At 52.6% G+C, this 12,375-nt stretch overlaps 1 protein-coding gene across 1 annotated transcript; it reads right to left on the bottom strand.

Annotated features, from left to right (window-relative positions):
* Positions 1 to 4,820: 4,820 nt before the first annotated feature.
* LOC120669160 (proline-rich receptor-like protein kinase PERK8) lies at positions 4,821 to 7,723 on the bottom strand. Its single transcript, XM_039948960.1, has 6 exons — positions 6,247 to 7,723; positions 6,095 to 6,165; positions 5,893 to 5,969; positions 5,631 to 5,778; positions 5,379 to 5,540; positions 4,821 to 5,230 (listed from the first exon to the last, which is right to left on the bottom strand). The coding sequence occupies exons 1-6, from the start codon at positions 7,721 to 7,723 to the stop codon at positions 5,039 to 5,041; spliced, it is 2,127 nt and encodes a 708-aa protein (XP_039804894.1). The 3' UTR covers positions 4,821 to 5,038.
* Positions 7,724 to 12,375: the final 4,652 nt, after the last annotated feature.

Raw genomic sequence — 12,375 nt, 5'->3', positions numbered from 1 at the left:
AACGATTTCATTTGAGATAATGAGCATAGGTTGATCCACGAATGGATGGGAATTGATTGTGATCATACGATGTTTTGGAGATGATGTGCAAAGCTTGGGCTCAAGGCAAAGGTATCAAATAGGGCTTTTGCATTTTACCGGTCACAAGGCGATTAGTAGATGAAAATTGGCCGGATTTATTGGATAGATAGCCGTACTATCAAGAAGGGTCGTGTATTCGTGCTTGACGGGTCTTTAGTGCTATTTTGCTCAAAATGTCTAGATGCATGCATGAGGGCTAACGGCGTTTTGAAAAGTTTGAAAAAAGTTCAAAAGTTTGAGTGCTGATTGTCTAGTGCGGACAGTCCGCCCCTAGGGCACGGACGGTCCGCCACTCACTTTGAAATTGTACCAAAGAGGCTGTTTGCCTCTGGTGGGGTTGGAAAATGAAGGGCGGACGGTCCGGCCCGGGCGGGCGGACGGTCCGCCCCTCTAATTCAATTTGTACTAGAGACGTTGCATCTCTAGTTGGGTTGATGGTTTGAACGGCGGACGGTCCGCCCCTGGGGCGCGGACGGTCTGCCGGTCACTTAACTTTTGTACCAGAGACGTTTTGGTCTCTGGTGGATTTCAAGGTTGAACGGCGGACAGTCCGCTCCTGGGGTGCGGACGGTTCGCCGGTCATTTTCAAAAAGGACCAGAGACGTTTTTCGTCTCTGGTGGTGTGGAACATATAACCGCGGACAGTCCGCCAGGGCTCCAACGGCTAGTTCTGACACACAATCATTGCACTCTGGCTCACTGGTTTATAAGGGCGGACAGTCCGGTTTTTGAACCGCGACGGTCCGCGATTACGCAGAAAAGAGTGTAACGGCTAGTTTTTTAGGGGATGTCTATATACCCCTAATGCCCGGCCATTGAGAGGCTCTCTTGGCCATTTGGACTACTTTCTTGACACATTAGAGCTGAGCCATACCTCTCTCACACATTCTTGCTTAGTGATTGCATATTTGAGAGTGTGAGAGCATCCTAGTGCATTGCATCAAGTGTTTGAGCTTTGTGGCACTTAGGAAACTTCAAGAAAGCGTCATCGACTTGTTACTCTTGGGAGTTGCCGCTCCCTAGACGGCTTGGAGAAGTGGATTTCGTGGAGCACCTCCAAGGAGATTGTTGAGGAGCCCCGATTTCGGTTGTGAGAGGTCTTGTGCTCAACTCACCGGAGTGGTGAAGAGCAACTCTAGTGGAACTGAGGTGTGGAGTGGTTCCTTGATTCAAGCCGGCTCAAGATCAAGAGAGTTCTTGATTGAGGAGCGGTTGACTCTTGGAATCCACCTCAACGTGGATTAGGGGTGACCGGTAAGTCATCGACACCACGGGATAAATCCTTGTGTCAAGCTCGGTTATCTTTCTTGCTCATCTTGTTTAGTTCATTTACTTTGAGCAATTTACTTCCTAGAGATTGCAATTCATCTTGTCATCTTAGGTTGCAAACCCAAACTAGAGGTAATAGTAGTAAGACATAGGGCTCTCTTGTTTTACTAATTAAATTTCTCTAATGTTTGTGGTTCTAGTTTTTAAACCGCCTATTCACCCCTCTCTAGTCGGTGTTCTTAATCCTACACACGTGGTTTTGGTCTTTGACACACGGCGTGTGATTCCCGTAGTGATACATAAAAAAACTAAAATCTAAATACATACTCTACTTTAAAGACCATACCATGTCCAAAAAATAGCATCCTCTTGACAGATGTGGAATTAAAACGACACACCACCACGCTCCTTGTATAGTTGCATTTGACATTTGGCCACGTCATGCTGGGTGATCCAAAGTACGAGAGGAAAGGTGCTTGAGCATGTCTAACAAATAAAAATATCCATGAAGTAAGCTAGAGTTTGATTTTCCCGCTCCACACACTCAAGTTTCGATAAGAAGGAAGCGTTGTAGAAGCGCCGCCGCCCCCGTGTCGCCCCGCGCAGGGCGACTCGGGCGGCCACCCAGCGCCGCCGCCGCCCCTGTCTCCCTCTCCTCCCGACGCCGCGCCGCCACCAGAGCCGGCTGCCGGAAGCCCCCACGGCCCGCAAGGACGGCGGCGGCGGGGCCGTATTCCTTTCCTCCCTCTCGTCCGGCCGGCGCGACTGCGGGGCGCAGGAGGATCCGGCCGTGGTGGTGAGCCGGGATTCAGGGTCTCCGCGCCCGGATCCGGCGGCCGTGGAGGTGGATCTACGTGATGCGGCGGTGCGAGGTGATGCCATGGCGGCGGCGTGCTGCAGCGGTGCTGAGGAGGTGGCGGCCATGGTGAATGCGCGTGTGGGCTCGGGGTGGCCGGCCGTGGTGCGGCCACACTTGGCCTTGGTCGCCGGTGTGGGCTGGCCTGAGGCGACACCGGCATGGCTGGATCCGGGACCTTCGCAGCCGAATTTGGCGTCTGCGATGCCGGTTCCCTCGCTTGGCGTGGTGGCGGCGGCAGCTCAGGCTTTGCCTGCAGGGAGCCTGCACCGTGAGCGCTTCTGGGCGACGAGCACAGCAGACGTGAAGGTCAGCGGATCCACATGCACCGTTGTATCCAGGCCTCGGCGACGGTGGCCGCGGTGGCGACTTGGGCGTCGCTGACCTTCAGGCTGCAGTAGCCGCTGGCTATCAGGGTCACCGGGATCTCGGCCCAATCAGGCTCCCGCGGTTCCTCGTCGTAGGTGCCTCCGGCTTCGACGACGGAGAGGCTAGCTTCGGGTTTTGCGACTACTTCTAGTGACGACATCTTCATTCTATTTTCGCCCGTGTCTTCCACGCAGTTCCATGTCTTCCACGCAGTTCCAGAGGCTCATGTCATCTTGGTTTCAATCTGCGGATTCTCTTACTCCGAAGACGGGTTCCATGTGCACTTCGTTCCGGTGGACTATGCACGTATCTATATTGGTCACATTGTAGTATGGTATTCGCGGTAGACGAGGCTACAGATGGTTTGCTAGACTTGGAGTTCGTGTCTGTCTGAAGTGGGCTAAGTCTAGTCTGTTTGGTAGCATTGGCTTGGCAATAAGGGGGAGCAACACCAGGTGACTTTGTCTATGTGGTACTTGTTCGGTACTGATTCTTCGGTGCCAGGAAGAAATTCCAAGTCTGACCTTAACTGGTTGTACCTGGCAATGGCCTTGATGAAGGCATTGTTTGGATTCTGAAGAATTGCTCTCTATGGTGAAAAACTATGATCTGACCTTAATTGGTTGGGTCACTGCAATGACGGTGTGTGCGCGTATCGTTTCCTCGTTGGTGGCGTTGTTCTTGGAGTCTTATTCGAAGTTCAGGTATTGCTATGGTAATAAAGGAGGCAAGGAGCTGAAGATGAAGTTGTATGTTGTAGTTTGCTACGGCATGATTTTTTGTCATGTCGCTCTTTTGTTCCTTTTACTCTATAGGTTGTGTGCGTTCTAGTTATGCAGAGGTCGGGTTGGATCTTAGTATGATTGTATCGTCTTAATGTAATTGTCTAAGATCAATAAAACTTCCCTTTTTTCAAAAAAAAAAACTAGTTTTGGTGGCACTTTTGCTCCCACAGGCATATGCCCTCCACCCTGCGAATGGTTTCCGGTACTTGGTGGCCAGTAGCTGGGGTTCTACATGTGAGGTGATCAGGAGAGTAGCCTTGTTTGTGATATGTTCTAGCTGCAAGGTGACATTTGTTTTGGTTTCCGTTCCGAGTTAAAAAAAAAAAACTCATGATTTTTTAGTGTTAGATTTTAATAGAGTAGGTGTTGTTTGGGTTTGATCAGTCTTTGATGTCAATGCACGATTGTACTCCCAGACAATAGCGCAGCGAAGTGTTAAAAGCAGAGGAGATAGTTGAGTATAATACATGCAGAGGGAAGTAGTCGGATATTTCTGTAGGAAGTCATTGTTGTATGAGAAGAAACCAAAACTACCATTCAGGATAGCCAATGAATACATTCTCATGTGCATATTTTCTTTTTATCTCAATTTACACATCGACCAAGAAACAAAAAAATCAGAAACAGTATGGTAGTGATCACTGTAAAAAGACAACAAAGAATAAATGCATAATGACAGCAAAAATCGTCGGAATATTAAAGAAGCACAGGTGATCGAGTACGAGAGGAAAATGCTTGAGCATGCAATTTAGTATTTGGAGGGTTTGGTTTAGAGGTTGACGCTGGAGTTGCTCTTCTAAATATAAGTATTAAGTAATGTTTTAAAATAACTGGCTAAGACATTTAGTTATCTATGTCTAGAAACAAACTACAGCCGTCTATAACGGGCTATAACAGCAACCGGTGGTGCAAGAAAGGGTATGGCAACTAGGGAAATAGCCCTAGTTGTTAGCCCATTTTGTCCACACTGTAGTATACTATAGCATGAAGGCCCAGTCCATACTGCACAGTAAGTCCATGGAGTGGCCCTGGGCCTTGGGATGGCCAAGCTACCCCTGACTACAGAGCTAAGAGTTAAGTTGTACATTAAAAAGCATAGCTAAATCTCTCTCAAACAACTATAGCTGGTGATAGCGGAAGCTATAGCCGGAGATTTAAAAACTTAGTATTATGGGTGCAAATTGGTAACTCTTAGGTGCACCTTCAACCCTCCTTTGTTCAATTTTTTGTGCTACTTTTTCAAAATGGGATCTCACTTTGAAGAAGTACTACAAATATTTGAATTAAAGAATGTTGGAGGTGCATCTAAGTATCACCAATTTACACCCCTAATAAGTATTGCTTTCTAGTAAAACTTCTTTGCAAATAAGGAAAATTACGAAAAAAGGGAAACGATCGTAATAATACCCACCAAGAAGTAAGCTAGATTTTGATTTTCCCGCCGCAACTATTTTCGGTGGCACTTTTGACTGCCAATGAATACATTCTCATGTGCATATTTTTCTATTTATCTCAATTTACACATCGACCAGAATACAAAAATCAAGAACAGTATGGTAGTGATCACTGTAAAAAAATAATAATAACAACAAAGAATGGAATACATAGTGACAGGAAAAAATCGCCGGGAACTAGAAGAAGCGCAGGTGGTGTGGAGCTCTACAGGTTTCATGCATGACTAGAAGTCCCTCCTGCTGCCTATGCTCGACCTGGTCTGGCTGTAGTCCGAGCTGAAGTCCTGGCTGCCGAACGCCATCCTCTGGAACTGCCTGATGTCCGCGGTGTTGGCGACGTTGAACATCTGGCTCTTCCCCGGCTGCACGCCGTTGCTGAGGTCCACGTCCGTCAGGCTGTCGAGGACCCTGACCACCTGGATCGAAACCGGCGAGGAAAAAGGCATCAGTGTCGTGAGCACCAAATCTGTCTCTTCAGTTTTTCAGATCTGCTACAGTGCAGCTTCCGAAAAAAAGATTTGCTACAGTGCAGGATGAGGTTTTGTCAATGCTCAGAAGTACTACCTGCCCCATCTTGGGCCTCCTGGCAGCCGAGTGCCGGATGCACGCCGCGGCCGCCTCGATCACCCGGAACATCTCGACGTCGTCGAAGTTGCCGTCGAGGCGGGGGTCGACGATCTCGTCGAACTCCTGGTTCTCGATGGCGCGGTTCAGTAGCGGCCTCGACTGTGGTAAAGGTGGATTGCGATTCAGAACAGCATGTTGTCATCAGTGAGTGATCATCAGGTTAGTGTTGGTATCTTCTTAGTAGCTTACCCACTCGACGAGGCTCTCGTCGCCTAGGGAACGCGACGAGTCGACAGGCTTCCGGCCCGTGATGAGCTCCAGGAGCACGACGCCGAAGGAGAACACGTCTGATTTCTCGGTCAGCTTCCCCGTCGACGCGTACTCTGGCGCCAAGTACCTGAGTGCATCGGGCCGAGATGAGAGATGCATACATGATTGGCACTGATCGATGCAGTTCCATCCTCTTGTTTTTTTTTCTCATTGCTGATATAAACTTGCAGAGATGCATTACCCGAATGTGCCCATCACACGCGTGGAGATGTGCGTGACATCGTTCTCTGCTAGCCTTGCGAGCCCGAAGTCGGCAACCTGATGATCATGGACACGGATCAAGTGTCATCAGGACCTGAACATGCATGCGTTCCCCAGAAAAAGAAAAGTGTAGTTCTGAAAAAGGAAATACAGCAATCCTGCTGCGAGGAAGAGTAACAAACCTGAGACTCGAACTGGTCATCGAGCAGGATGTTGGAGGATTTGATGTCCCTGTGGATGATCCTTGGATGGCCTGCAACAGAAGCATCATTAGAATGAAACACCAGCAGAATTAAATTGGCTCCATTTTTCCTACAGAAGAAACACTTCTTACAATCCTCGTGCAGGTAGGCCAAGCCGCGCGCCGAGCCGGCGGCGATCCTGACCCTGGTCGGCCAGTCCATCACCGGCCTCCCCCTCCCATGGAGGTGGTGGTGCAGCGTGTTGTTGGAGACGTAGTCGTAGACGAGGAGGCGGTGGTCCTCGGCGATGCAGTAGCCGACGAGGGAGACGAGGTGGCGGTGGTGCACTCGGCTGATGATCTCCACCTCCGCCTGGAACTCGCGCTCGCCCTGCCCGCCGCCGCCCTTGAGCTGCTTCACGGCCACCACCTTGCCGTCGCCGAGCGTGCCCTTGAACACGCACCCGAACCCGCCCTCGCCGAGTACGTTCTCGCGCGCGAACCCGCAGGTGATGTCGTACAGCTCGTCGAACGAGAACGCCTTTGTGTTGCCCACGCTCAGGTCGCCGGACGCCGTCGCCACGCTCCGCGCCGGGCCCTGGCTCCCCATCGTCGCGCTGTAGTTGGCCGACGAGGCCCACGGCTGCTGCCCGTACCCCTGGTTCGCCGGCGCCGACATGCCCGGGCCTCCCCCCGCGCCCATGCTGAAGTTCATCGACCCCGGCGCCGACGGCGGCCGCAGGAACGGCGCCTCGCCGGACAGGTGCTGCGGCGTGTAGGATGGCGCGGCGAAGCCGGCGTAGTAACGGGCCGCCTGCTTCCGCTTCCGCCGCTTGGACAGGCAGACGAACATGCCGGCGAACCCGAGGACGACGAGCACCACCACGACCGCCACCGCGGCCGTGGCGCCGGAGTTCAGCCCGCTGCTGCTGGACGGCGGTGGCGTGGCGCCGCTATCAACTGCCGCAGGCGAGTGCGTGGCGGCCGTTGAGCTCGTCCGGGTCGGCGGGGGAGGGGCGTAATCCACGGTGGGGTGCGCCGCCGGCGTTTTCGGCGGCGGCGGCGTCGCGGCCACGGGAGACGCGGTTGGCTGCGCGGCGGGTGGGAGAGGAGACGGGCTTGAACTTGAAGAAGGCGGCGTGGCGTGGGACCGCCGCGGAGGGGGAGCGGAGGGCGGTGGCGGCGCCTGCGTGGGGGAAGGCGGGGGCGCAGCATTGTCCGGTGGGGGCGGTGCGACGGCGGGCGGAGGTGGCGGGGAGGTCGCCGGCACTGGCGCCGGAGGCGGGGGCGGCAATGCGGCCGGTGGAGGCGGAGGCGATGCCTCCGGCGGCGGAGGGGAGGCAACGGGTGCTGGCGGAGGTGGCGCGGCAACTGGCGGTGAGGGGGGCGGTTCCGAAGGAGAAGGCGGCGGCGGAGTTGGAGAAGACGGAGAAGGTGGCGGCGGATCAGAGGACGGCGACGGTGGAGGGGTGGAAGAAGTTGACGACGTGTCAGTAGGCGGCGGCGTGGAGGCGGTCGGTGTCAGCGGCGACGATAAGGAGGGAGGAAGGCCGCTGACTGGGGTTGCCAGCGTGTTTGGTACGCTTCCAACGGCGGCGCCGGCGGCCGGAGCCTGGAGCAGAGTTCTCATTCTTCTGTGCTACTTCTGCAAGAGCTGAGAATGGAGGGAATGCAATTAGAACCGCATTGCTCATAAGAACATCCTGTCACGATTGCTCATCTTGAACAGATTATCTCAAAGTCAACTCAGAAGCAGAAATTCGTGGGTTGAGACAACAACAACAACAACGTGAGGAGCAGGTTCTTTGTAAACAGAAGCATCATGAGCGGAAATCATGCGGTAATAATGTCACACAAGAGAGATCCACACAGGAATAAAAGGATTCGTCTGCCGTTGCCGCTAGCTCCAATCAAGAACTGGGAATGTCCTGCTAAAGGAAACTTGGGAAGCAGCATTGCTTGCAGACATGGAGCCCCACTACACCATCAGGTTGTATGCCATGAATAAATTAGAATTGCCACAGTTCACAGAACGTGTAGCGGTGACAGAGATGATCCAAGTGGTGTTGGACATATAAGTAATAATAATAATTAAGCCACCGCAGCATATGAGCTTTGACAAATCTTCCAATCTACAGATCAGAACATGGTTCCTGGCCTTAAAAAAAATCACATCTCTTAATTTTTTTTAAAAAAAAAGAGATTCCTTTGGCTCGCTTAAAGTTCATGGAAATTTCTTTTCTTTCCGAGCAAATTATTGGGGGCGGCATTTTCAAAACTAAAAACAATTAAAAGAATAAACAAGTGCGGGCAAGACCACCCTCACGGTATTGTGTGTTTAACTCTAAAAAATAATAAGCTCGCAATCCTCTGGTGAGGACAAAAAGGAATTGCGAAGAACAATGCAGGAAGCAGTCAAAAGAAGATCATAAGGACCCATGGAACCGTACCTTGGATCACCATGGGGTCTGTTTAGGTGATTTGACTCCAAAGAGAAGAAATGTGGATCAAAGCAAGTATCTTCCAAAGGAGGAGAAATATCTTCCAAATAGAGGAGAAATATGGGGAGAAGCAAAGGGGAAAATCATGGATTTAGGGAGAGGCCAAGCCGACATTGGATGGTGGTAACAATCCAAACAAGTGTAAGTGGTTCAATTCGTCAATTTTTACAAATTTATACTTGTTTTGATTGTGTTGTCATCAATCACCAAAAAAGAGGAGATTGTAACAAACATAGCCCCAATTAGGCCATTTCAAGTAATTTTGGTGATCGTATGATAACGCAATCAATGGGACTAACGAGTTTGCAAGATCATATTTATAGAATTCTTTAGGTCCCTTGGATAGAGTCCAATGCACCGTCAAGACGTCCAATGCACCGTCGAGACGAGATGTCCAATGCACCGTCGAGACGAGTTGTCCAATCCACCGTAGAGATATCAAGTCGTAGTGAAAAAACAGAGATATCATATATTTGGAGTGTCCAAATGATCGCTGCGACGAGTTGGACAAGTGCAACAAGGAAACAGGAAAAACAGAGTGAGCTTGGATAATCCGACACCCCCATGGTCGGACTATATGACCAAAGCACTCGGTTTATCCGACGCCATGGAAAAAAGGTCGGACAAAGGCTTGGATCAATCTTCAGAGAGCTTGTTTCACACTCTGGAAAATTGCCTATGGGATCAGATTATCCGACGGTGAGAAAAAGAGCGTCGGACAAAGGCTCGGGTGATTCTGCAGAGAGCATGATTTCTCGAGATGGAATTTTGGCTTCAGGGTCGGATGATCCAACGTGGCAACTTCAGAGCGTCAGACTAATTGGCAGGAGTAATGATCATGGCCGTTATTTTGGAATTCAAAATTGACCGTTGCACCGGATGATCCGACGCAGGACTCAGAACACGTCGGACTAACTCGTCGGATAAATGACGTCAGCATCAAGGTTTAAACTGTAACGGCTACAGGTCTGCTGACAGTGGGATCGGATGATCCGACGCCGTGGACAGTGAACACTAATCCGACGCCCTACGCAGAAAAAGGATTAACGGCTCTAAACAGCTAGTTCAACTTGGAGGGCTATATATATGGGTTCCCCGGCCATTTTGGAGTTGCTGGAATTCAAAGAAGACCCACACACATCCAAGCACATCTCCAAGTCAACCAAAGATCAAATTGATCACATCTTTAGGTTTAGCACATCCTTAGTTAGGGATAGTGCTAGGATAGCTCCTAAGTGAGTGAGTGAGCAAGTTTGTGTACCTTGTGCTGTGGTTCTATAGTGAACCATCACTTGTACTCGGTGAGCTGGCCATCCTTGGATTCTTGTGACTCGCCGGCAACGTCAACGACCCTCCGGCTTGGTGTGGAGCGGCGTGGACAAGCTTTGTGCTGGGGACGTGGAGACTCTCTTCCTTGGTGGAGAAGCTCCTTAGTGGAACTCGGGATCAAGGTGACCGTGGACTTGGTGTCCTTCGAAGAGACTTGATTGCCGAGAAACAATACTCTTTGTGAGTGCTTCAACAACGTGGATGTAGGTGTGCCTTTGTGGCTAACCGAATCACGGGATAAATTCTCGTGTCACAAGAATTTGCTTTCTCTCATCCTTATTTAAACTTCCGTGTTTGCTTATTACAATTTTTGTGTGCCTTTACTTTCTACAGTAGAATCTTGATAGGATTGGCTATAGGTTGCATAACTCTTTTGGGATGAGGGTTTTTACACTAGAAGAACACTAGTTGCACATCTAGATAGTATATCTTAACTTAATTTATATGCAAATAGTTGGAGCTTGAAGTTAAGATTTTTAATTTGTCTAATTCACCCCCTCCTCTTTTTAGGCTACGAGCACCCGATTTCTTTCAAACCCCGCGCCCAACGCCGGCACCGGGGCGAGGCGACCGACCAGGCGGCAATGCAGCTCAATTCCCATGCCGCATTTGCTCTGGAGAAGCAAGGGACGATGGCTTGATAAGAGGAAGAAGCTAGAAGAAGAGCTGAGAGGTTGATGGAGGTCTGCAGATATTTCAGGAGCGTGTTGCCATCCACCACCCGGCGACCAGCAACGTCGTCTCTTCTCTGCACTTCTCTCTTGTCGTTGGGGTGGGGGAGCTCAGGAACGTGGCGGCGACGACTCTCTGGACTGGGCTGTACGTGCTTGCTGGAGCACGACGACAGGAGTTTATGACTTTACATGTATGTATGTGTGTATATGGATAGAATAATGCATGGATTGTTTAAGTTATATATATGTGCAAATAAGGGCTGGTGAGGCGGGGGGGGGGGGGGGGGGGGGGATTGGAGGAAATAGTCGCCTCCCTACCAGTATGCACTACGCACTGCTTCCTCCTACTAAACAAGAGTGGGAGATTGGGGAGAAATGATGAGCTGTTGGCGGTGCTCCAGCTACGCGAAGACGTATACACACGAATTGTCATGCACGTGTACCGCAAAATGCGTATTAGATGGGAGAAAGCGTACAACCACTAGAAGGGCGGCCACATTCTGCTTTCACTTTTAAATTATCTTTAAAAACAAAACACGGCGTGGAAAAGTAACTTTTTTTACGCCTCTTGCCCGGGAGCTGCTCTCCTTTGGGCGACTCGGGCGGCGACTACCTCCGGCGCCGAGAGGCCGCCTCCCCACCTGTCCTCCTCCCTGCCGCCGCCAGAGCCCAATGCCGGAAGTCCGGTGCGTGGCAAGGAAGGCGGCGGCGGGGACCTCGGCGGCCGGTGCCGCATCTCGGAGCGTGCATAGGAGGTGCGGTCGCCATCGTGGAGCTTGGCGAGGCTGGCCGGCGGGGCTCCTCCGGCGACTTGGCGGCCGGATCCACCGTCCCCATGGCCGGATCTGCCACCCCTATGGGTGGATCTGCGGCCATGGGGGACAGCCGCGCGCGGACGGCGATGGGGGGCGGCGGCACAGCGCCTGGGACCTGATTTCCCGGCGGAGGGCGGTGCTGCGTGCTACGGTAGCGGCGGCGGCGGCCTCGGCGCAGGGCGAGGTGCTCGGTGCGCAGCATCCGACGTTGGCCGCAGTGGCGGCGACGGTGCGGGGCGCATGGTCTGTGTGCGCCGGCAGTTTCGACACGGGCCCCGAGCGCGGCGTCGGCGTTGATGTGGGGCGAGGTGCCCGCGCGCAGTGGCTGCCTCGGCGTAGGGCGCGGCGGTGGTGCTGCGAGGCGCCAGGGAAGCGGCGGCCAGGCAGTCTGCGGTGGCGGAGTGGGCGCCAGAGTACCCAGGCTCGTGGCCGCCTCCGGCGACGTCAGGCTATTCGCGGGGCGCCGGGCGGTGCCACTTCGCGGCGCGGGCTGGCATAGGCCGCCTTCATCGACGCGTGTCAGGACGGCAGTGGTCGGCGAGGGCCTCGGTGACTCGCGTGCGGCAGCGGCAGCAGGATGGCGGTCTGCGCGAGGTAAGGCACGTCCATTCGCGCCACCCCCAGAAGGCCTTCCACGGTCGTGGTCCCGGGAGTGTCAGGTGGGGTACGTGCTGTGGTGCGGATGGGATGCTCTGGGCGAAAGCCTTTGCCTGTACTACTGGCAGCAATGACAACAGCGTCTTAGGGTGTCGTTTTCTTTGTTGGGGGCGTCATCTTGGATCTCCATCCCTGCGGCACGGGTTCTCTGGGTGAAAACCTTGTCCAGTTCTCTGGACGAGCGACGGCGGCGGCACTAGCATCGTCCCCTCCTTGTAGGCATCGTCTCTTGAGACCCAACTCTGCTATAACATTGCCGATGACGACGGCTCATGGAAGGCCCCTTCGGTGGTGGTGTCAAGCGGT

Source organism: Panicum virgatum, chromosome 4N (genome assembly GCF_016808335.1).
Source record: "Panicum virgatum strain AP13 chromosome 4N, P.virgatum_v5, whole genome shotgun sequence".
Lineage (NCBI taxonomy): Eukaryota > Viridiplantae > Streptophyta > Magnoliopsida > Poales > Poaceae > Panicum > Panicum virgatum.
The sequence above is the reverse complement of the archived record's forward strand: the minus strand, read 5'-3'. Positions and strand labels throughout refer to the sequence as shown.